Raw genomic sequence first — 22589 nt, 5'->3', positions numbered from 1 at the left:
CATTTTTTTCTTTACCTGAGTGCAGACCTATCCGTATTTTAACTGGAACTTCTGGCATGTGTCTCATTTTAAATGTCCCTACTGCACTGAGAATATCTAAGGACATGTTGGCAATTTCTGCAGCATGTTTGTTTCCATTGCGTTTTGGCAATCCAGATGCAACCATGTAGGCATCCCCAATGGTCTCTACCTATAACAAAATTAACAACAATAAGCAGAATTGTGAAACATATACAGTGTCAAATTCTCTCAAACAACATGATTTTTAATGATATGAACATTACTGACAAATGCAGGTTAAATGACACACTGAATGAATATGACTGCAGTGGCAGCGTTAAAAAGAAAAATTGTCAGATGGACATATGAAGATTACTGAGATGATGGAAATACTGACCAGATGAGTGTATTTTGTCATCTGTTTTATAACAGGTAATTGCAGTATAATACAATACTTTCAAAACATATTCCATAAAAAAATGTTCTGAATTTGAGCTTTAAATTAGAAATGAGAAGATTCATCCATTCATGACCCATTAAAATATTCCTTGATGAATCCATCCATCCATAACTCCCTTTCCCCCTTTTTTGCATGTGGGATTGGGCTGTTATATTAATAGTGACAATCAATATTTACCGATGAATATGTGATAAGAAACAACAATATAAAACCTTTCAGTTTATCAAGATCAAGTTTAAAATACTCATAGATATTCCAAGGCCGTTGAGTCTCATGACCATTCTCACCTTATGTGGACTCTTACTCAGGCAGCACCTCCTTTCTCCAGGAGGGCCATATCAGTCCATCCTGGAGTAAATTTGTGGATACCCATCCAGTCATTGAGTTTATATCTAAAGAAAGCTAGTGAGTCAGACTGTTTAACATGCAGAGTTTGTTCCAGAGGTTTGGGAGGTATGGAGTTATACACACATCCCTACATCTTATTTTGCTTATCTGTTGGTGAAGATTTATGTTCCTGGATCTATTATTGGTAGAGATATTGAACATGCAGAGAAACAGGAGGACCAGGACAAATGGATCTCTAATGGATCATTAACCAAGACAGAGCTCCCCCTTCAAAAATCTATAATGACACTGAATAAAGAGATATAGCTTCCAGCCTCCCTTGGACATTAGATCTGTGATTGCTTATGTTTAGAAGTCTTTGGGGTCTTTATAATTGTCTGACATGTTTAACAAGGTACTTTCCAGTGAGGCTGTTGAACTTGATAACTGGCCTGATTAATGCTGAGTATAAGGAAAGGATCACCTCTTTAGACTTTGATGACATTCCTTTGACAATTATCTGGGCTAAATAAAAGGATTTCCTGACAACAATTTCTACATGATAGTCAAATGAGAGGAAGCTATAAACCCAAGTATCTAGACCAGTAACTATATTTTCTTTTTATAGAGGTATGTTGTCTAGGCAGTATGATGAGAGGGGTTCCCTACCAAATCTCAAAATTCCAAAACTTTGAACCTCTGCTTACCAAAGTCCATAGGATCGAAATCTTGAAATAACGAAATGTAAATATATATATATATATATATATATATATATATATATATATATGTATACATATATATCTAAAACATTAAACATTTTGAAGTCACATTTTTGCAGGGAGGCAAACACCCCTGCACCCCACACCCCCTGCTACTTAAATACACTAACTTCAAGATCACACTACAATGAAGGGAAAGGTAAAGTTCCTCTTCTGCACTGTACAGTGATCTCTATTGACAAGTTTCAACATTTCAAGACTTCGATGCTCTGGGCTATGGTAATCAGAGGTTCAAAGCTTTGAAATGTCGAGATTTGGTAGGGGACCCAGTGAGAGGAAGGGGCATCTAGTAAAAGTAAAGATGCTACACTTTTTACCATTTAATTTGAGCCCATTTTTATAACACCAAGCATTTACTAGGGCAAGTTCATTCTGGAAGGTTTGTGTGGCATCCGGAGACATAACAACCCCCAGCTTATAACATGCACTGTGTGGGATCTGTCTTTTAGTTAGTTTGCTATCCATCTAACCACATATGCATTGATGTTTACAATGTTTGACCACTGTATGACACCAGCATGATTTATGGTAGTTAAGGCCTTGCCCAAGTCAAAATATATTACATGCCTTGCATGGCCACTATATACAACCTCCATAACCCTTTAGATGAAATTTACCAGAGTAAATGGACAATATCATCTTTTCATAGAGCCAAACTGTTGGAGATTAAGTCTGACAGGATTCTTTTTTTCTCAAAATTTTTTTTTTAGTTTTCAAATACATTTGAATGAATTCCATAGTATTTATACATGGCATCTTAAATAAATATGTACACTATTTACATTAGCCTGACACTATAACAGACCTTAATGTATACAGTTACTTTATAAGTATGTCCAATCCATTATCAGAGTGTCTGATCAATTATTGCATAGCGTCGATTAACAATAAGACTTTTCCCCAAGGGTTGCTGATAAATGGCTTTGGATAAACCCTTAGTTCTTTAATTTTAATTTCAAATAATGCTGTGGTCTTCAGTAGGCTGTAGAAGCCTTCCAAAGTTGGTATTGTGTTTGTATTCCTCCTTCTTGTTATACACTTCCTTGAAATTGCAAGTATAGTCCATACTAGATACATGTTTGACCTATTCAAATGAGGACCTTCATTCACATTTAATAATACAAGAGCTTTAGTTAAATAAAATTATTCTTTAAATAAAGCTTGTAGAATTCCAAAATGGCTAAATTTTAATACAATTAAAGAAAATGTGGTTCCAATCTGCATTGTGTACTTGCTCACATCTCCAACATATTTCTTTTATGGAAGAACTAATTTTACTGATTCTGTCTGGGGTTAAGAATGCTCTATGCAAGTATTTCCAATTAAAAACTTCCCAGTATTGTGTAAAGGATGTATATTTTATCGATAATAAGATATTTGTTTTAATATCTTCAGTTAACTGTATTTAGTGTCCTTTTGCTATATATTTCCAATATGAGGTTTTAGGTGTTGTTTTATAGTTTATCAATATTTTGTAAATTTTTGAAATACTGTTTCCCACGTCAAAGTCATTATATATGATTTCATATATGTATTTAGTAAATTTAGGTATTTCTTTAAATGACAAATTGTTAATTATTCTAGTTAGCCAGTCCTGTTGTGGAATTTTGTATGTTGCTTTTTATTTCTTGCGTATCTAAAAGTTGTAGTTCTTTAATACATTGGAACCAACAAACAAATCATTTATGTTCTCAAGAATTAATAATTTCTCTATATATTTTATGTGGAAAGTTCTTTGTGACTATAAATGGTGTTAAAAGATCAAACCAGATTTTTAAATCCATATTTGCATTAATAATTTTCCTAAATGAGTCAATGTAATAATTAATCATACGAGTTTTAGTGGGTTTAGTTATGTTATATTGTATACTAATACATATGTGCCATGGCAAATTGTTTTTATCTGTTATTTGAAATGTTTTTGTAAATCAAAATAATTTATTGATATTACAGTTAGTAATTCTTTCTGATTTGCAGAGTAATTTGGACTTATCCAATCTGAGATTGTTTTAGATATTGATGCTTTTATATATGTTTCTATATCAGGAAAGGTTAATCCTCCCTGTTTCTATGGTCTGATATGATGGATTAAAGCTATTCTGTTTCTTTTGGGAAACCATAAAAATTTTATTAGGCATCAATTTATTTCTTTAAGTATATTCCTTTCTGGTAACAGTTGTATTGCCGAGGCTATATATAGGAGCTTGGTCAGTAAAACCATTTTTATTAACTGTAGTCTATCTTCAAATGTTAATATTATTTTGTTCCATTTTTCCACAGAGATTTTAATTGTGTTGATGATATTATTGTAGTCTTTTTATACTAATTCATTATTATCCTTGCATAACTCAATTCCTAGATATTTTAAGGTAGATTCTTGTTTCCCTATGATGTGATCCCCCTTAGTCTGCAGTTCTTTTTTTTATTTAAAAATAAAAATTTTGGTTTTGATTTATTGAAATGGAGTCCTGAAGTCATGTGAAATTTGTCAGTTAATATATCTAATTCTTCTAATGTCTCTTTTGTATTAGATAATGTTAGTAATATGTCATCAGCAAATAGCATTACTTTAGAATTATATTGTTCATAAACGTCTATGCCTTTGATTTTTATATTGTTAAGAATTGAATCTGCCAATATTTCAATAGCCAGAGCAAATAGAATCGGTGACATGGGACATCCTTGTTTAGTGACTTTTGTTATATGTATAGATTCAGAGGTAAAAGGACCTAACTTGACATGCGCTAAATTATTTGCATATATATTCTTTAGGAGATGAACAAAGGATGCAGGAAATTCAAACAGCATTAGGATTTTGAATAAATAGTCCCAATTTAGGGAATCAAAGGCTTTCTCTATATCTAAGCCAATTATGAATGTTTCTTTATTTTCTTTCTTAACATAATCTATAACAGAAATTATCCTTTTAATATTGTCATGTGTGTGTCTATGATATATAAATCATGTTTGATCATTATTTATTGCTTTGGATAGTGGTATTTTCATTCTGTTAGTTAATATTGTCATGAATATCTTATAGTCATTATTTAATAATGATATAGGTCTATATGAGATACAGAGGTTTGGGGATTTTTTTCCCTTAGGATTGGTGTGATTAAGGAATATCTCTAAGAGGGTGGTATTAAAGCTTGTGACTGAATTTCTAATAGAGTTTTATGGAAGAGGAATAGTATATTTGAAGGAAAAAGTTTATATATTTCTATAATTATGCCATCTATAGCTGGAGCTTTACTATTTTTACCCTCTTTTATTGTATCTGTAATTTCTTTGTAGGATATGGGTGCTTGCAGATCTACTTTTATTTTTTCTGGTACTTTTTTTATATTAGAACATTTTTCATCTGGATTTAATTGATCTATATGTATATATATATTTTGGAAATGTTCCATAAAATGATTTCTATAGGCATCAATAATGTCACCTATATCCGAGACATTTTCCCTTTATTTTCATGGTAGATACTTTTAATGTTATTAGCTTTTGATTGTATTTTGATTCTTGTGTAATAATTATGTAGATATGTGGGAGAAGTGGCCAAGGTATTAATTTTTAGTTTTTTCTAAAGCTAAACTAGTTTTATGTGTTAGAATTTCATTGTATTTATTGTTTAATACTTCTACTTTCTTTTTCATCTCCAAATGATTTTTATTTTTTTTCAGCTTTTACTGACAAAAGTTTGGATTGTAGATCTAATAATTCAGAATCCCATTCTCTGATTTATTCTGTACCAAGTTAGGGTTTTACCATATATGTAAGCTTTTAATGAGTCTCATATCATTATTTTATTTATCTCTGTTGTGTAATTAATATCTAAGAAGAACTGTAATTCAGATAATAACCAGGGTTTGTACTCTTTAATTTTAGTTATATATACTGGAATTATGGAGTTAAAGATTAATGGTCTGTAACCATTTTAAAGTTTTATATCAATGAATTGTGGTCTGAAAAGGGGCAGGGAGTGACTGAGAAATTAATGATTTTAGAGTGTAAGTCATGTGCAGGAAATATTTTAACTATTCTAGTTTGGATACCAAATCTGTGATCTTGATAGGAAAAAAAAGATTTATCTTCTTTAAATTTGAAAGTATCTACAAGATGAAATGATTCTACCCACTTGTTTAAAGCTTTTGGTACAGCAAATGTACACAGCAGTCTTTTATTTGTAGTTTCAGAAATATCAAATATACAGTTAAAATCTCCTCCTAATATTAAGTTTCCTTTATAATTATTGGAAATGAAATCCAAACGTTTTTAATAGCTCCTGTTCCAATGCCTGGGAACCAGTATACATTGGCTAGGGTCCATATTTTGTTATTATATTTAACTATTACTAATGCCATAAGGCCTTCTTTATCTTCATACTTATAAATGATTTCTGGGTTAATCACATTTGTTTTCCATAAAATTGTTATCCCTTTTGTCTTTGTCTTATAAGTGGATTGCACCACTATCATATATTCCTTAGGATTCCATTTGTAATTGTCATTTGTTTTGAAATTAGTTTCTTGAAGGAAGACAATTTGTGCTTTGTTCAGTTTTAAGTATTTCAGTAGATTTGATCTCTTGCTAGGATTGTTTAAGCCATTGGTATTTAAAGATAATAAAGTTAATCCCATCTTAGGTTATTTAGACTATGTATTTTTTGTTTTATTGTGACCATTAAACATTTTCCTCTGATAACTATAAAGTATATATTTGAGCTTTTAAAGGAAATTATCAGTTTTATACTTTGAGTTTTTACCAATAAAGTAATGTTTAGGTCAGCCATACTAAAAATGTTTTTGAGAAATAAATTTAAATTAATAAATGTTAACAAAACTAAGATCTGCACTAGCCATGGAATGAAAATCATTCCTAATCTGATGGATAAACCTAAGTCCATCAGATTATCACTCATACCTTGACAATCCTGAACATCTGAGCTCCATAAATTGAATTATCATATGGAGAATATTTGTAATAGAAATAAGCAATATTTATGTCAGTTTAAACAGATATAATACTACTGTAGATTAGACAGCATTGTAATACAATATACATGTCTCTTTATTGTATAAACAATTAATATTTACATGAAAGATAGATGACAAGCAATTCATTCATAGTAAAGTAGGATGTAGCATATATAAAACCTCAGTAAAAGATTATAGCACACATTTATTTGACATATTCACCCTTATTGATGAAGTCCTTCAAACCTTATTACTTAATATAAATAGATGGTAATAATATTTATACATAATGTTTGTAATACAAAGTATTTTACTGGATATATCAGAAGTTATATTTCACTGTTTGCAAGCATTTAAGTAATCACTTTGTTTGTTGCTAACTTACTTAAAGCATCACGTTTGTTTTTTGTGAACATTAATGAAAGTTAGTGCATTTTAATTATCAGTGCATCCCTCTTCCCCCCCATTTCCTACACATAAGGATTTTCATATCTGTCATTTCTTATTATAAAATGAGTTAAATTATAGGTTAAAAACAACAAATTCACTTATTGTAATTAATGATTACAAGTTCCATTTCCGTATTTATAAATTGCCATTTTATGGCATATACTGACAGTTTTTAGATTTAAATGGCAACATTTTATTTTGTATAATCAGCAAAGGTTAAACTGAGTGATTATTGTTAATTTAATACTATTTGTTCAGAATGCGATTGTTACATTCTTGACATTCCTAGTTCAGGCTTTTATTGTTTCCCTTGAACAACTTTGTCAGTTTGATGTTATGTATAAAACATTAGTCACCTTGGTAAAAGCTTAAGTATTATATATGGTCAAGATGAGTTACAAAACCACAATTCAAGTTAAAGCAATTATATGACTTGCTATGCACATTTACTTGTATGACAAAATCATCATGCTTCCCCTTGATATTCAGTATAGCATATGTCATTTATGACAAGTTAAAACAGTAGTATTATTATACACAAGCCCATGTTATTAAACTGAGTGTTTATTGTCAATTTAATACTATTTGTTCAGAATATGATCGTTACATTCTGTAACATTTCAAGTTCAGGCTTCTATTGTTTCTCTTGAACAACTTTGTCAGTTTGATGTCATGTATAAAACATTAGTTATCTTGGTAACCGCTTAAGTATTATATATAGTCAAGATGAGTTACAAAAGCTACAATTCAAGTGAAAGCAATTACATGAATTGTTATGCATATTTACTTATATAAGAAAATCATCATGCTTCCCCTTGATGTTCAGTGCATGCCATTTATGACAAGTTAAGACAGCAGTGTTATTATACACAAGCCCATGTTATTAAATCCTGTCTTAAATATCTAAATTCAGCAGACTGCTTCATCGTATATGACGATTATATATTTTATGTCTAGATTTACTAAAATCATATATTACATAACTATTGTGTTTTTTTTTTGGCTGTTGCTTAGTTATTTGACAGACCACAAGCTGTAATGTTTATTCTTATTATTAGCTCCTTCCAGGCATGTGTATAGAGTCCATAGACTTTAAATTATGAGAACCTTCTATTTTCTTATTTGTTATAAGTATATTTCCATCCTTACATACACACATATCAGTACTTCAAGCATGGGCAACAATACCCATCCAGTTTTGCCAGAATACCATTCACTAGTTCATGTGGTGTGTTTCCAGGCTGTTCTTAAAATATCCAAACCAATATTTGTCCTGTTCCATTTAAACTGTGCTTATTATTATTATTATTATTATTATTTTTTTTTATCAAGAATCAACTTAATGAGCTAAACGAACTGTTGGGAGACCATCAGTATGTGTACATGTGGTTTAAAACAGCCCTTTTATTTTATATATATATATATATATATATATATATTTTTTTTAAACCAAAAACATTGCCAAGAGTCATCTCGGAGGCTCCTCAGAGCTGTTAAGCATTATCATCACTCTGTCTCCTTTACCATAGCAATCTAGGAGCGTCTGTTTCTGTTAGTGTGTCTGTATACTGCATACCAGAGGCTTGCAATGCACCTGAAGCAAAGCTTCACTTCACTGCAAATTCAAGCCTAAATTCCCTCCCTTTCAGTGAGGCAGCTGCCAGGAAAGAATGGAGCACAAACAGATCAAAAAAAGAAAACTCCCAACAAGCCGCCACAACAAGAGATAACACATTCTTCCAGCCTTCCCACCTCTCACTCAGCAGATGTATAAACAAACTATTCTCTTCCAAAATATCCTAAATTACAGTTTTATCCACCCCCTTGCCCTGGATTCAGGCTAAAACATCAAATGTCTCTTCCTAATACACAAACATCAGTAAACCTCGATCACAAGCCGCAACCCACAGATTCCCAGAGATGAAAACAGCAACATACAACAGCTGCCATACACAGCTGCATCCACACACACCATGTCAGTCTTAATCAAACGGCACTCAAAGCTATGATACCTGCCATAATTGATATTAATTATGTTTAGACAGAATAATAATGACATTTGTACTAGCTGCCAGACACAGCTGTATCCACGCACACCATATCAGGACTGATCAAACAGCACTCGTAGCTGTGATACCTGCCATAACTGATATTAACTATGTTTAGACAGAATAATAATGACATTTGTACTAGCTGCCAGACACAGCTGCATCCACACACACCATATCAGGATTGATCAAACAGCGCTCAAATCTGTGATACCTGCCATAATTGATATTAACTATATTTAGACAGAATAATGATGACATTTGTACTAAAAGCTTGCTACTATTATTTAACCAGGATATACATGACATTTCTAAATCATACATTAACTAAAGAAGGCATTAGTCTCCATGACAGCGTTTTTTTTTCCAAAACACTCTACTGTTACTGCTATTAAAGATGATGTTAATTTGTTACATTTGAGTCTGAACTCTGATGAATGCTACCTTGTTGAATTAGTTAACTAATTACTTAAATTATTATAAGTAAAAACAATGAAAAATTAACAAGATAAGTATTCATTAAGTTCAAGTAGGGGAATAGAAACTTCTATGTTTATATTATATATTACTTTGTTTGGCTTATATATAATGTAAATAGTAATCCATCTTGACCTACCTTTGTTTGTGAAGAATTACTGGACACTTGAACATTCTGAATAAATCATTACTGTTTCTCAGTTGTTTAAGAAACCTTCCTTTTTTAAAAAAAAAAAAAAAGCAGATGACAAGTGATGTACCATATCAGTTGATACTTTGAGATATGTAGTTGTAAGGGTTATTTTTTTGGGACAGCTATTTTGGAATCATTTTTTTTGTTTCTTCTTTCTAGCATCAGTCCAAGGATTGTTTTCTTTTATTCTTTTAAGAGTAGGGGCCATCCATTCCATTTCTTCTGGGATAGACACTGTGTTGTTGTTTCTGATGAATATAGTAGCTTCTTCTAAGTCATTAAAGGTTCTCATCTCATTGGCAAAAAATATTTTTATCTTGGCTGCAAAGGCCAGCTGTGCTTTAATGTTGTTTTGTTTCAACAGTTTTATTATTGGCCAGACGTTTTTCCTTTGTTCTAGTATTCTGGAAGAATAATCATTGTCAAATCTTATCAGGCTTTGATTGTATTTTAAGGGTGATTTTCTCCAAGCAGATTTTAACATTAGTCCCTTGTCCAGAAATGAAAGAGATTTTATAACTATGGATCTAGGTGGATTATTTGTTGAGTTAGAAGCAGGTTTCCTCAGTGCTCTATGCGCCCTTTCAATTCCAAATTAAAGTCCCTCTTTCAAGTCAAAAAATTAAGGAATCCTGGTTGTTAAGAATGAAATAATGTCTTTTCCTTCAATATTTTCGGGCAGACCAAAGATCCTTATGTTGTTTCTCCTTTCCCTGTTTCCTAAGTCATCTATTTAGCTTTTAGGTCATAGTTTACACTTTCAGTAAATGTTTGTTACAGATAATTGGAGAAATAAGGGAATCAAATGTTTTGGGTCTTTGAATAAAAGTCTCAGAGGTAAAGTTGGCACTAAATTTGTTCACAAGTATGTTACCAGTGTCAGATGTATCAGAATGGAAGGGCCCATTATAAACAAGTTCTGAGCAATATAGGGTATTATTATTTTTTGTTTGTTTGTTTTGTTTTCTAGAATACATGAAGAAGATTTTATATTTATCTTTGGCTTCAGATGTCAGCCTAAGCTCCTTCTTTTGTTGTATATTTATGGAGGTGAAAAACCAACGTGGTTTATTTTTAAATTTCTCATGATATTTGATAATGGTAGGGACTAATGGCTGTATGATTTTTTTTCTAAATGGGTAAAGAATTCCTTAGTGAATTTTTCTGGTCTATTAAGGTCTGGGGAGGTGCAGTCATAAATAAATTTTGATATTTCATTACATTGTAGTTTGAGGTTGGCATGCTTACAGTCCATAAATTCAGTGGGTTTGCTGTAGACGTGTTTGGAAGTTTAAAGGAGAAAGTCATGAGCTGATTGCCAGAGTTAATTGAGGAAGGAAATACCAGACTGGTAGTGCAAGAGGCAGCCATATTTGAAAGAATTAGGTAAAAATGCTGTGTCCAATAGTAGCTTTCTTTACCAGCTGCTCAAGTGAATTTTTTTTTAAGGCTAGGATTTTTCAGGCATATCATATTTTGGATGTGTAGGTGTCCCAGTATATCAAATGTAGTTACATTCAGCGGCATAGCTGACTCAATCAGCACTCCATGCTGGTCCAACAAAGTAGCTACCTAGTCCATCAGAGTAAATAAAAAATAAAAAGAACTTCTAGAAAACTGCAGGAATTCCAGTTGGCTTCCTGCACACAGCAGTACCCACCTTCTATTTGGCACAGCAACCAGGTGGCTAGATACATGCTCCTTCCCTCCTTCCCTAGTTCAATAGAAGAGAAAAAAAGTCTATAATCAGGTACCTGGGACTCCTGAAATACAGGATCCACCAAGTCACATCTCTGTGCCCTCCTTCCTCACATTTTAGTTTAAAAAAAGAAAAAAAAATCTTTTTTTCTTTTAAACTGTATTAAATTGCTTGCTACAAATGTAGCAAGCAGTTGCTATAGTTTATATCCCACATGGAGTGTTATAGCACTTAGATTTAAGACAGTTAGACCACACAGGAAGCACTGGAGCCCTCTGGTTTTATGAACAAAAAAAAGAAAGAAAAAAATATTTGCTTTTAAACTGTAGCAAACTGCTTGCTACAGTTTAGGCCACACAAGAAGTGATACAGCTCTCAGGTTTGACCACAAATGTAATGTCAGTGTTTAATAGCTGGTATGCATTAAAGAGTGATCAGGATTGGCCAATTGTGTCCCACCAACACTTTGCAGCTGAGGCAGTTGCCCCTCTCACCCTGCCCTAGCTATACTACTGGTTAAAATCAGCCAAAATAAGGGAGTATTGGCTAATAGGGAAATCATTTAGAACCCTGAGGAATCTTACACTGTCATTAGGGGATAAAGAAGGTATTCTTTACTGGAAAAGCTCACCCAGACTCTACCACAACTTGCTGTGAGGGAAAGGTTAGTTTGTTTTTGCTTTCTTGTATTTGTATTGCTTTGTTGCCTTTTCCTGTTTTGTATATTATGATTTATTTTCTTTACACTGTATTTTAGTTGTATTCTGCTTTTAACTGCATATTTAATCTAGGAAAGAGAAAAAAGCTGTGTCTTTTGTGAGTTACATAGAAATTAGTATAGGTCATTTAAGGTTAATTACCTGTGGACTGAGGATGCAACTGGGAACTAAACCTTCTATTTAAGGGGTAAAATAAAACATTTCAAGAATTTACTGGAAAAGCTTATCCAGACTCTTCTACAACTTGTTGTGGGGGAAAGATTAGTTTGTTTTTGATTTCTTGTATTTTGTATTGCTTTATTGCCTTCTTCTGTTTTGTATATTTGATTTGTTTTCCTTATACTGTGTTGTACTTGCATTCTGCTTTTAATTGCATATTTAAACTAGGAAAAAGACAACAGGTGTGTCTATTGTGAGTCACACAGAAATTAGAATAGGTTAATTAAGGTTAATTACCTGTGAACAGACGGTAGAGCTGAGAACTAAACTTTTTACTAAACCTACTTAGTTGTAACTCAGATAATTTGTTGATATCTGTATTAAGCTTATATTTCTACATCTATATATTGCTTGTAACTTATGTAAGTTTTATGCTATCTTTGCAAAGTTTGTACATGTGTGTGTGTGCAATTCATGCAATTGTTATGCTTATCTGTATAAAGTTTGTACATGTCTGTTTGTAACCGGAGCTTTTTTCCCTGGGCCTCTGCTGAAAATGGGTTCTTTCTGACCTAGTTGGACCTTCCTGGTAAACAAATGTCAAATAAATAAATAAATAAATTCTATTTAAGGAGTAAATTAAAACATTTCAAGACTTTACTGGAAAGCTCACCCAGACTCTGCCACAACTTGATGTGAGAGAATGGTTAGCTTGTTTTTTCTTTCTTGTATTTTTAATTGCTTTATTGTCTTCTTCTATTTTGTACATTATGATTTATTTTCTTTACATTGTGTTTTACTTGTATTCTGATTTTACTTGCATATTTAAACTAGGAAAGACTCCACAGCTGTGTCTCCTGTGAGTCACACAGAAATTAAATTCTTCCCCACCTTCCCACTGTGGTGGTGTTGTGTTTTTAAACTCAACTGTCTTTCTATGTGCCTGCCCCTTATGTTAAATTAACCACATATTTCTTCCCTTTCCTCTTATACTGGGTATTGTGAGTATGGGCACATTATCATTTTGTGAAATCCCTCCTTTTCCAACTGTTTAAATTTATTGGCAATCCCACTGCATTTCATAGAACCAGAATACAAAGTGCCTACCCGCTTTCAATATATCTTGCTCTTTTAAAATACGTTACCCTGTTTTTTGTATATAACTGCTTACTGCATAATGCAGCTCTTAGGATATTAACCATTTCTTCTATCTTACCTTTAAAATTTGCAACATCTACTCCAAGACCACAAGTTATTGGAGACCCCACATTCTGCCTATCAGTAGTCATCTTGGGATTAGTGCTTTTGTTTTCTCCTGTTGAAAGAAGGAGCACAAGGATATTATTTCCTGCAGACTGCTGATCACCTGAAAGTCTAATAACTGCTTCATATGTTCCAGCTTGAAATTTGTGTTTATATTTTGCTCCTGTTGAGAGAAGGAGCAGAGTGCATTTAATTCCTGACTGTTTCTGGCTGGGCAGTGAGTGTTTGTGATTGACCTTCCTGATTGGTGTGGTTGCTATTCAAGGCATCTAAAAGGAAAAGGCTACAACAAGCCTACAGACACTTGCATCATCTGGGACAATACTGTGGATCACCAAAGAGCCTGTGGCCTACTTCTCCTCTTGAGATTGGTGCTACTGTTTTGCTTTTTGTGAGAGAAAAAGCAAAGGAGCACTGTATCCCAGCAGAGTGAAGCTGCAATGAGACCAACACTAGAAGTAGCCCTTCAGGCAACTACCCTCTTTTTATCATTCTTGACAAGCTAAATCTAAATCTTTCTTTTCAGTAAGTACTGCTTGATTTGCATCTAACTTCAGAACATTTGCCTAAATACTTCATCTATAAATCACTGGAGTCTAATTAGTTTCCCCTCAAGTGTTTGGGAGTGCTCTGTATAGACAAAGACACCTTGAGTTGGCATTTTCTTGCAAAAGCACCACTGAAATTTCATCAGTAACTAATTGCACACAGGACGACTAGTTTGCAGTGACAAGCACTGTCCCCAGAGTTGCGAACCGGTTACATTACTTTATATTCTCACTCCAACTGTCTAATCATTAAAAAATGGTCTGTTGCAATGATATGAACTCTCCTACTGTCTCCGTTACAAGCTTGGTGGATATGGGCATCCTGAGGCAATGCAAAAATTGCTTTATGTTTACTGACAACAAGTTAATTCTCAAACAAACTGATATGGTATGTGAGAGATGTATTTACACAATGTCACTGGAGGCAAAGTTCTCACATAAAAACACTGCAATGTCAGTAAGGTTGTCAGTAGTACACACGCTGCACCCATCCCGCACAATTCAAAGGAGACAAGTAGATTCACATATGCTGAGGCACATAAATGTAACCTTCCTAAACCCCAAAGATCTCCCAAATGAAGTACACATAATAAACATCCTCAGAAGCACCAAATGCTGTCTTTCAAAACAACACCCATCTCAACACATACAGCCATGTCTCATGAAGCCTCTACTTTTAAGCCCATAAGGTAAACCAACACTCAATCCAGCATTCTGGTCACTGGAGACTCTATTGTGAGACACACTGATGTCCCTCTCACTAGGCTAAGTAAAAAGAAAGTCACAGTCATTTGCTTATCAGGGGCCAGGATCCGCCACATTATGCATGCACTCAGGTCATTGGATCACAAATACCAATATGACTCAGTCATAGTCCACGTGGGTGTAAATCACCTGAAATGTACCTCCCTAGACTATATGAATAGATACATGATGTAGCTCTTGGAATATGTGTTCCAGGCTAGTATGAGCCCAGCACTGAGCAGCATTTTACCTTCTCCAAGGATAATGCCTTAATATGAACAAAAGATGACTGACTTTAATAATTGGCTTAGTTTCTGGTGTAATTATAATGGGGCGTAATATTTGTCAGCATGGAAGGAGATGGTCAACAGACCATGCTGCTTTGCCAGGGATGATCTGCACCTCTCTCCTCTAGTCTTTCGAATATCAGCTAAAACAGTGTTCTTCTCGATAATGCCTTTTGTAGGCAATGCCAAACTGAAAGTACTTCTGACATAACAAATCAAAAACCAGCAAATCTAAAGGTGCTACTGCTCAATGCTAGTTGTCTAAACAAAAAACAAACAAAAAAACTCCACTCCCTAGCAGCTCTCCTCACCCTAGAGAATCCTGACATCTGTGCAGTCACTGAGACCTGGCTTAAAGCCGTGGAGAGCACACAGATATTGCAACAGACATTGCAAGGTTATAATACCTTCCACACATTAAACCAGCTGCTACACATACAGGGACTAAAAGTGGAGGTGTTTCAATTTACATCAAAAATAAATATACCTCAAGGCTGGTCAAACAGGACAATGCACTTGAGCTTCTCCACATCAAAATCATCATAGACAAAATTTAATACGCTTCCTTTCAATCTATAGGTCCCCCTCTATGATCCATGAAACCCATACCATGGGGAGTGCTGCATACCCCCAGTGTAATGCCTGCTCTGCTAAGGTCAGACCACAAAATGGTCTCCTTTAAAGTAAAAATAAAACCTGGAGCTCCAACTAACACTGGAATATTCAGGAACTACTCTAAGGCTAACTTCCTACTATTAAGTGATAACATGGCAATATTTCAAGCTCTTGTAAACCCTGAGAACACTGCTACCTGTGCAGACATTTTGCAGAAATCCTATAAAAGCATGTTAATAGCTGCATAGAGGCAGCTGACCCCATGAGGAAGAAGTACAGAATTAACTCAAAAAACAAGCCACCCTGGTGGAATCACAACATCAATAGGCTGTATAACAGAAGGAAGAAAATCATGGCTAAAATTAGGGGGTACAGCATGCAGCAGGATAAAAGCACTCTTATCAAACTAAACAAACAACTCAGAAGACAAATAAAGTCGACCAAAGCCAAATGTTAGGTAAATTTGGTCTCCTAGGCAAAGAACAATCACAAAGCATTCTTTAGCTACATCTACAACCTCAAAGGCAATGCACAATTGTGTGCAGAGCTCATTGTAAATGGAGCCACATATACTGAGCTAGAAGATATAGCAAACTTACTGGCCAACAAAATTTAGCTCCAACTTTACTCCCTCTCCCCTAAACTTTTCCACGGGAAATACCATCAAATATAACCCCTGCTATCACTAGGGAACAGGTCCATAATGCTTTGTCTAAGGTCAAGAACACTGCATCAATGGTCTTGGACAATATTTATTTTTTCAAGTCTTTTGCATTTCTAATACCATGACAGGAACAGACCCCATTCCTAAGTCAAAGTATGATTAAAGTTCATAAAATTAGTATTGTTTTAATCTTTGATGTTAGCCAGAAGTGCTCCTTGAAGCACCTGCAGTGTGCCCAGTAATGACTCTTGCTTCAACTCATATGTAGTTACATGTATCAATAACATATCTAAGTATAATTGTAAATTCTTTTGTATAAGTCCTGTTGCCCCTACTACTACCAGAACTGTCTGGAAATCCTTCTTTCAATTGTCCTCGTTTCAACCTGCAAATCCTGGTATTTTATGACTTTGTGTCTCTGTACAAAAGACACTAGTCACTGTGTGTAACAATTTCAATGATCAATGCTACTTTTGCCTTCTTTTTATTGTTTTCATGTCTGGTTTTCTTTCATCCATTTTTTCAGCTGTTGGCAATGGGTGATCCCATGTGATATAAACTTCATCATCTCCTATAGTGCTTTGTGGCTCATGTTTCCAATGTTTTTCAGCTACATCAGTATTATAATGTTTGCAGAATCCCTGGTGAAACAGTTTTGTCACATTATTATGCTTTTCAGTATGCAGTCCTTCTTCCATTAGTATATCACAACCAGCAACAAGATGTGTGACTTTTTCCAATTCTGTTTTATAAAATCTTCATTTGTCTGTTTCTCCCACATGTTCAGTGGACTTTATAAATAGTGTACATAGTCCACTATCTTGGGCCGCTGATATTAACTTTTCTTTTGGTTTAAATTCACCTCTCCTTAACCATTGCTGTGTTTGATCCTCATCAACATGAGGTTGTTCCAAGAGTTTTCTATACTTGCAGCTATAATTATGCATTTTTCACATTTCTTGCCATCTAATCTGATCCTTCAACTTATGTCCAGTGGTCAGCTTCCGGTGAGTTCTCCTGTCCACCTGGTGAATCTGGGCATACTGGGGCAATGCAGCAATTGCCTCATGTACACAGACAACCCGCTCCTCCTACCACCCAACACTACAACCAGCAAGAGATGCACTTACATAGCCAAACTGGAAGCAAAGCTCTCTCCAGCCAAGGTTGTGCTAGACAGTCAAGAGGAGAAGGTTAACACCTGCACTAACTACACCTCAAGCCATGCATAGTCCTTCAAAACTCATGCCACAAACATCCACACATAGTAACACTAAACTCACTTATGCGGAGGCCCTTAACATTAACATGCCCAACCAACAAGGACCTCGGAAGCTGAAATGCAAACAAGCACCAATCACAACCAAAGTAACACATAGTTCAAAAGACCAGTGTGCCACCAAACAACAGCCCCTAATTCAAGACAACTTACCCAACACTTTAGTCATAGGTGACTCTATAGTCAGGCACACTGATGTCCCACTCACCAGGCTGAACAAGGAGAAAATTACAGTCAGATGCCTGTCAAGTGCCAGGATCCACCACATAACACATGCACTCAAGTCGCTCCACAACAAGTACAAATACAACTCTGTCGTTGTCCATGTTGGAGTGAGTGACTTGAGATGTACCTCCCTGGGCTACATGAAAAGAGACATGGAAGAGCTCTCAGATCATGTGGCCAAGGCAGGTATGACCCTAGCCCTGAGTAGCATCCTGCCTTTGCCCAGAATGATACCACAGTATAATGACAAAATGAATTACTTCAACAATTGGCTAAGTTTCTGGTGTCATTCAAAAGGGAGCCAGTATTTGTCTGCCTGGGATGACATGATTGACAAACCACGATGCTTTGCCAGAGATGGTCTGCACCTGTCACCCCTGGGATTCAGGTTACTGGCTAAGGCTCTCATCATCCCTATAGTGCCTTTTTTAGGCAAGGCTCAAAGGACAAAACCACTACCATAACAGATATAAGCATGCAAAATCTGAAGGTAATGCTACTCAATGCTAGAAGTCTAAATCTCAAAATGTACTCTCTTGAGGCACTCCTAAAAATGGAGAACATCAATATCTGTGCAGTAACTGAGACCTGGTTCAAGGCTCCAGAGAGCACCCCTGCAATACCAGGCTACATCTCTTACCACACTTTTCGACCACCAAACCAGGATCGAAACACTAAAGGTGGAGGAGTGTCCATATTCACAAAGGATATTCACATCTCCAGGCTAGTTGTCCAACATAATGCATCTGAAATTCTACAGGTGCAACTAACACTAGATAAGACTGCAATCCAAACTGTAGCTTGCTACAGATCCCCCACCATGCCCCAAGATTCTCATTACAGCTTTCTAAACATACTGGAAAATATTAAAATACAACCAAACACCCTACTACTGGGTGATTTCAACTACCCTGCCATTAATTGGGAAAACTACTTGGGTACCAACACCTTTGCCCAATAGCTCTTGGAATTTATAAATTCCAACGCCCTTGATCAACTAATCCATAGTCCCACCAGTGGCTCAAATATCCTAGACCTGGTCATTACCAACATGGGAGATTGATGCTCCACACCAGTGGTCAGCCCCTTGTTGGTCAGATCTGACCATAAGCTAATCACCCTTGATGTCCACATCCCACCTTCACCTCCCAGTAGGGAAACCTACTTAAAAACTTCTCCAAAGCCAACTTCTTGTTACTTAAATCAGAAGTGACAAACTTCATGGCACCCATGCAGACGGGAACTGAAAGTTCAACTGCTGAATCTTACACTAAGGCACTGTACAAGCACATCCACTCGTGCATGAATCGTGCCATTCCAAATAGAACCAAGACGCTCTCCTCCAAAAAAAGGAAGCCAATCTGGTGGTCCCCTGCCATAAACAAACTATACAACAGAAGTAAGAACTGTTGCAGAAAAGAAGAAAATCCCATGATGCAAAAACCTCCCTTACCAGCCTCAGTAAAAAGCTGAGATCCCTCATAAAATCCTCCAAAGCTAGTTATGAAAATAAAATTGCCAAAGATTCCAAGGACAACCACAAGGCATTCTATAGTTATGTCAAGAATCTAAATGGCAATGCTCAGATCTGCTCTGAGCTACAACAGAATGGCATTAAATATACTGATCCCAAGGATATTGCAATATCCTGGCAGATTGATTCAGTGCCAACTTCACCCCCCTCTCACTCCCTAAAAGGCCCATCTCAATACCAAAAGATTGCCAAATTTCAGTAATCACGGCCACACAGGTAAAAAATGCACTCTCCAAAGCTAAGAATACAGCATCCATGGGACCAGACAACATCCCAGGCAGTGTACTATATGAACTACAAAATAAACTGGCACCTCACCTAAGTGTCATGTTTAATCATAGCCTCACCTCAGGCTATGTGCCCAATGAGTGGTGCACAGCTACAGTTATCCCACTCCACAAGGGGGGATCCACCTTGGATTCCGGGAACTATCGTTCCATCAGTTTGATGAGCCTGGTCTGCAAAGCCATGGAATGCATTAGCATGGAACTTATAAACAAATACATTGGCAACCTTCAAACACTGGACTCCACCCAGTTTGGTTTCATAAAGAGCTGATCTTGTCTCCTCAACCTGACTGACTTATTCAAATCAGTTTCCAGAGCTGTGGACGAGGGTAAGGTGGTCCACACAGCCTATCTGGACCTCGCCAAGGCCTTCAACACCATCCCCCACTCTGGATAAACTTACTAGGCAGGGCATTAATCCCTACATCACTCAATGGGTTGCCAACTGGCTTACTGACAGAACCCACACTGTAAATGTAGCCGACTCAAAATCCAGCTCCAGAAAAGTGACAAGTGGAGTACCTCAGGGTTTAGTCCTGGGACCGCTCTTGTTTGGCATCTGCTTCTCTGAAGTACAGGCCAGCACCAAGGGACTCTGGCTAACAAAGTTTGCAGATGACTGTGAACTGGGAGCCATTATTGAATCCCCAAATTATGTGGATATTCTACAAAAGGCTCTGATAGAAACAGAGGCTTGGTGCCACAGCCATGGGCTCAAGCTCAATGCCAAGAAATGTATAGTTATCCCCTTTGGGAAAAAACACAAGTGGCAGTACACTAAACACTGAAAGTGTGATAAGGGACTTAGGGACACAGGTGGACAGTGGTCTCACTTTTGATAACCACATCACCACAACAGTCAGAAAATCCTTCTATGTGGCACACCTCATCACTAAGGGCTTTTCATCCAGAAAAAAGGAGGTCATTGTCAAACTGTACTAATCCCTCATTAGACCCATTATAAAGTACAAAACCCCATTTGGTATGTACCTCACAAGACATCTGCAACAACTGGAAAGGCCACAGAAATACCTCATTAAAAGAATCACAGGCCTAAAGCAGATGCCCTATGCTGACTGTCTGAAAAAGCTCTAGCTATACTCTGCCGCATATCGCCTACTCAGAGGCGATCTTTGCTTAACAGAGAAGGCCATGTCAAACCCAGAGCTGTTGGACATGCTACACTTAAAGAAATCCCAATCCCTCGGAGCCACATGCTCCAGGGATCTAAACCTGGTCATCACAATGAACAAAACATGCTGGAGGGATAGGTTCCTGACCCAGAGACTCCCCATACTCTGGAATAGACTGCCCATACATGTCAAGCTGAGCGCCTCTTTGGCCCTCTTCAAAAGGAACCTTGACGATTGGATGGTCGATAAGAAATTTGGGTCTATATCAGAACATCGAATTTTCAAAACTTCGAATGTTCTAATATCGACCCCTATTCAGTGATAGCTAAAAACATCGAACAAACTGAACAGCAAATTTTTTGCTAGGGAAAAAATTCTCTGTTCCAAAACACACACACAACACAAGCACACCAAACAAACAGCAATCCACACACATACACCTAAAATCTTACACCTAACCCTGCACTAAACTATACACACACCACTAACTATCCACTTACCTTAACCCAAACCCTAACCCTAAGGTTCGTCACTATCACACACTCACCTCACTCGCAGCCTAACCCTACCTCACCTACCCCACCCTAACCCTCACGTCCACACAATCGCACACATACCTAACCCACACCCTAACCCTAACTAACCTAACCCGCACTTAATCGCATACTTACCTGAACCCGACCAGTAACTTTCCACCACAGCACTGAAAATACCGAAGCAACTGAATCGGACAACCAAATTCTTTCCCTAGGAATAAATTCGGTTTTCTGTTGCTTCGATATTTTCAACTTTCACTGAATAGGGATCGATATTAGAACATTCGAAGTTTTGAAACTTCGATGTTCTAATATAGACCCAGAAATTCACCCCGGGGATCACGTCAGTCACCCTACTAGACAGGGAACCAGGGAAGTAAATATTCTGGGAAGAAATAGCCAGGGAATTGTTATGGCTAGGCTTGTATAGGCCCTAGGACCAATAGCCTAGTACCAACCTATGAACCTATGTTCTTTGGGACATTCAGTTGCTGCCTGATTTTTATCTACTTGTAGTTTGTTTTCCATCCCCGCTGGACACTGATATGCTTCTGCTAAACTAAGCAGGGAAGTCATCATAGACTTATGGACCATATGTTTTAAAACTTTCACTACATTTTGGTTTTGTGTTGCCAGCAAGTATGTATGCAGTCCTATGATTGCAGAGCTATACATATAATCAGTTTTGAGAAAGCCCGTACCTCCTTCAGAACATGGAAAATACCGTTTTGATACACATTGATTTTTATAAATCACTTGATAAGCATGCACCTTCCTTCTTGTTTTCCTGTACAACCTATCCAGCACCTCTTGGGTCCAGTCAGTCCTCGAAAACTGTAAGTTAGAACAGGAACAGGAAACTGGTTTATAGCTTGGATGTGTTCTGAGATGTCAATGCTGTTTTCAGTATTAACTTTAGTTGTCTAAAATATTCCTTACTAAGTTTTATTCAAAATGTTCATGTTTTATTATTGATCAGTCATCAATTCCTAGATATTTATACACTTTTATATCACATTCCTGTCCCAGGCTGATGTTTTCTTGGTGCTGTAATTTTCCTGCTTTAAAGGTTGCTTTCATACATTTATCAAGACCAAATGACATTCTTATATCATCTGAAAAGTTTTGACCATTTGCAGTTGTACTTTCTGTTCTTCATCTGATGAACTATACAGTTTTAAATCATC

General features: G+C 36.0%; 1 protein-coding gene across 1 annotated transcript in view; it reads right to left on the bottom strand.

The window, feature by feature from the left end:
* LOC122803256 (retinal guanylyl cyclase 2-like) overlaps positions 1–22589 on the bottom strand; it is a 665947-nt gene that overhangs the window by 51762 nt on the left and 591596 nt on the right. The window contains exon 14 of the mRNA XM_044072849.1: positions 16–190. Coding sequence (XP_043928784.1) covers positions 16–190 — 175 coding nt within the window. The remainder of the gene's footprint in view (positions 1–15; positions 191–22589) is intronic.

Source organism: Protopterus annectens, chromosome 5.part1 (assembly GCF_019279795.1).
Source record: "Protopterus annectens isolate FY-2018-M chromosome 5.part1, PAN1.0, whole genome shotgun sequence".
In the NCBI taxonomy this organism is placed as follows: domain Eukaryota; kingdom Metazoa; phylum Chordata; order Ceratodontiformes; family Protopteridae; genus Protopterus; species Protopterus annectens.
Note: the sequence above shows the minus strand (reverse complement) of the source record. Positions and strands in the feature narration are given on the sequence as shown.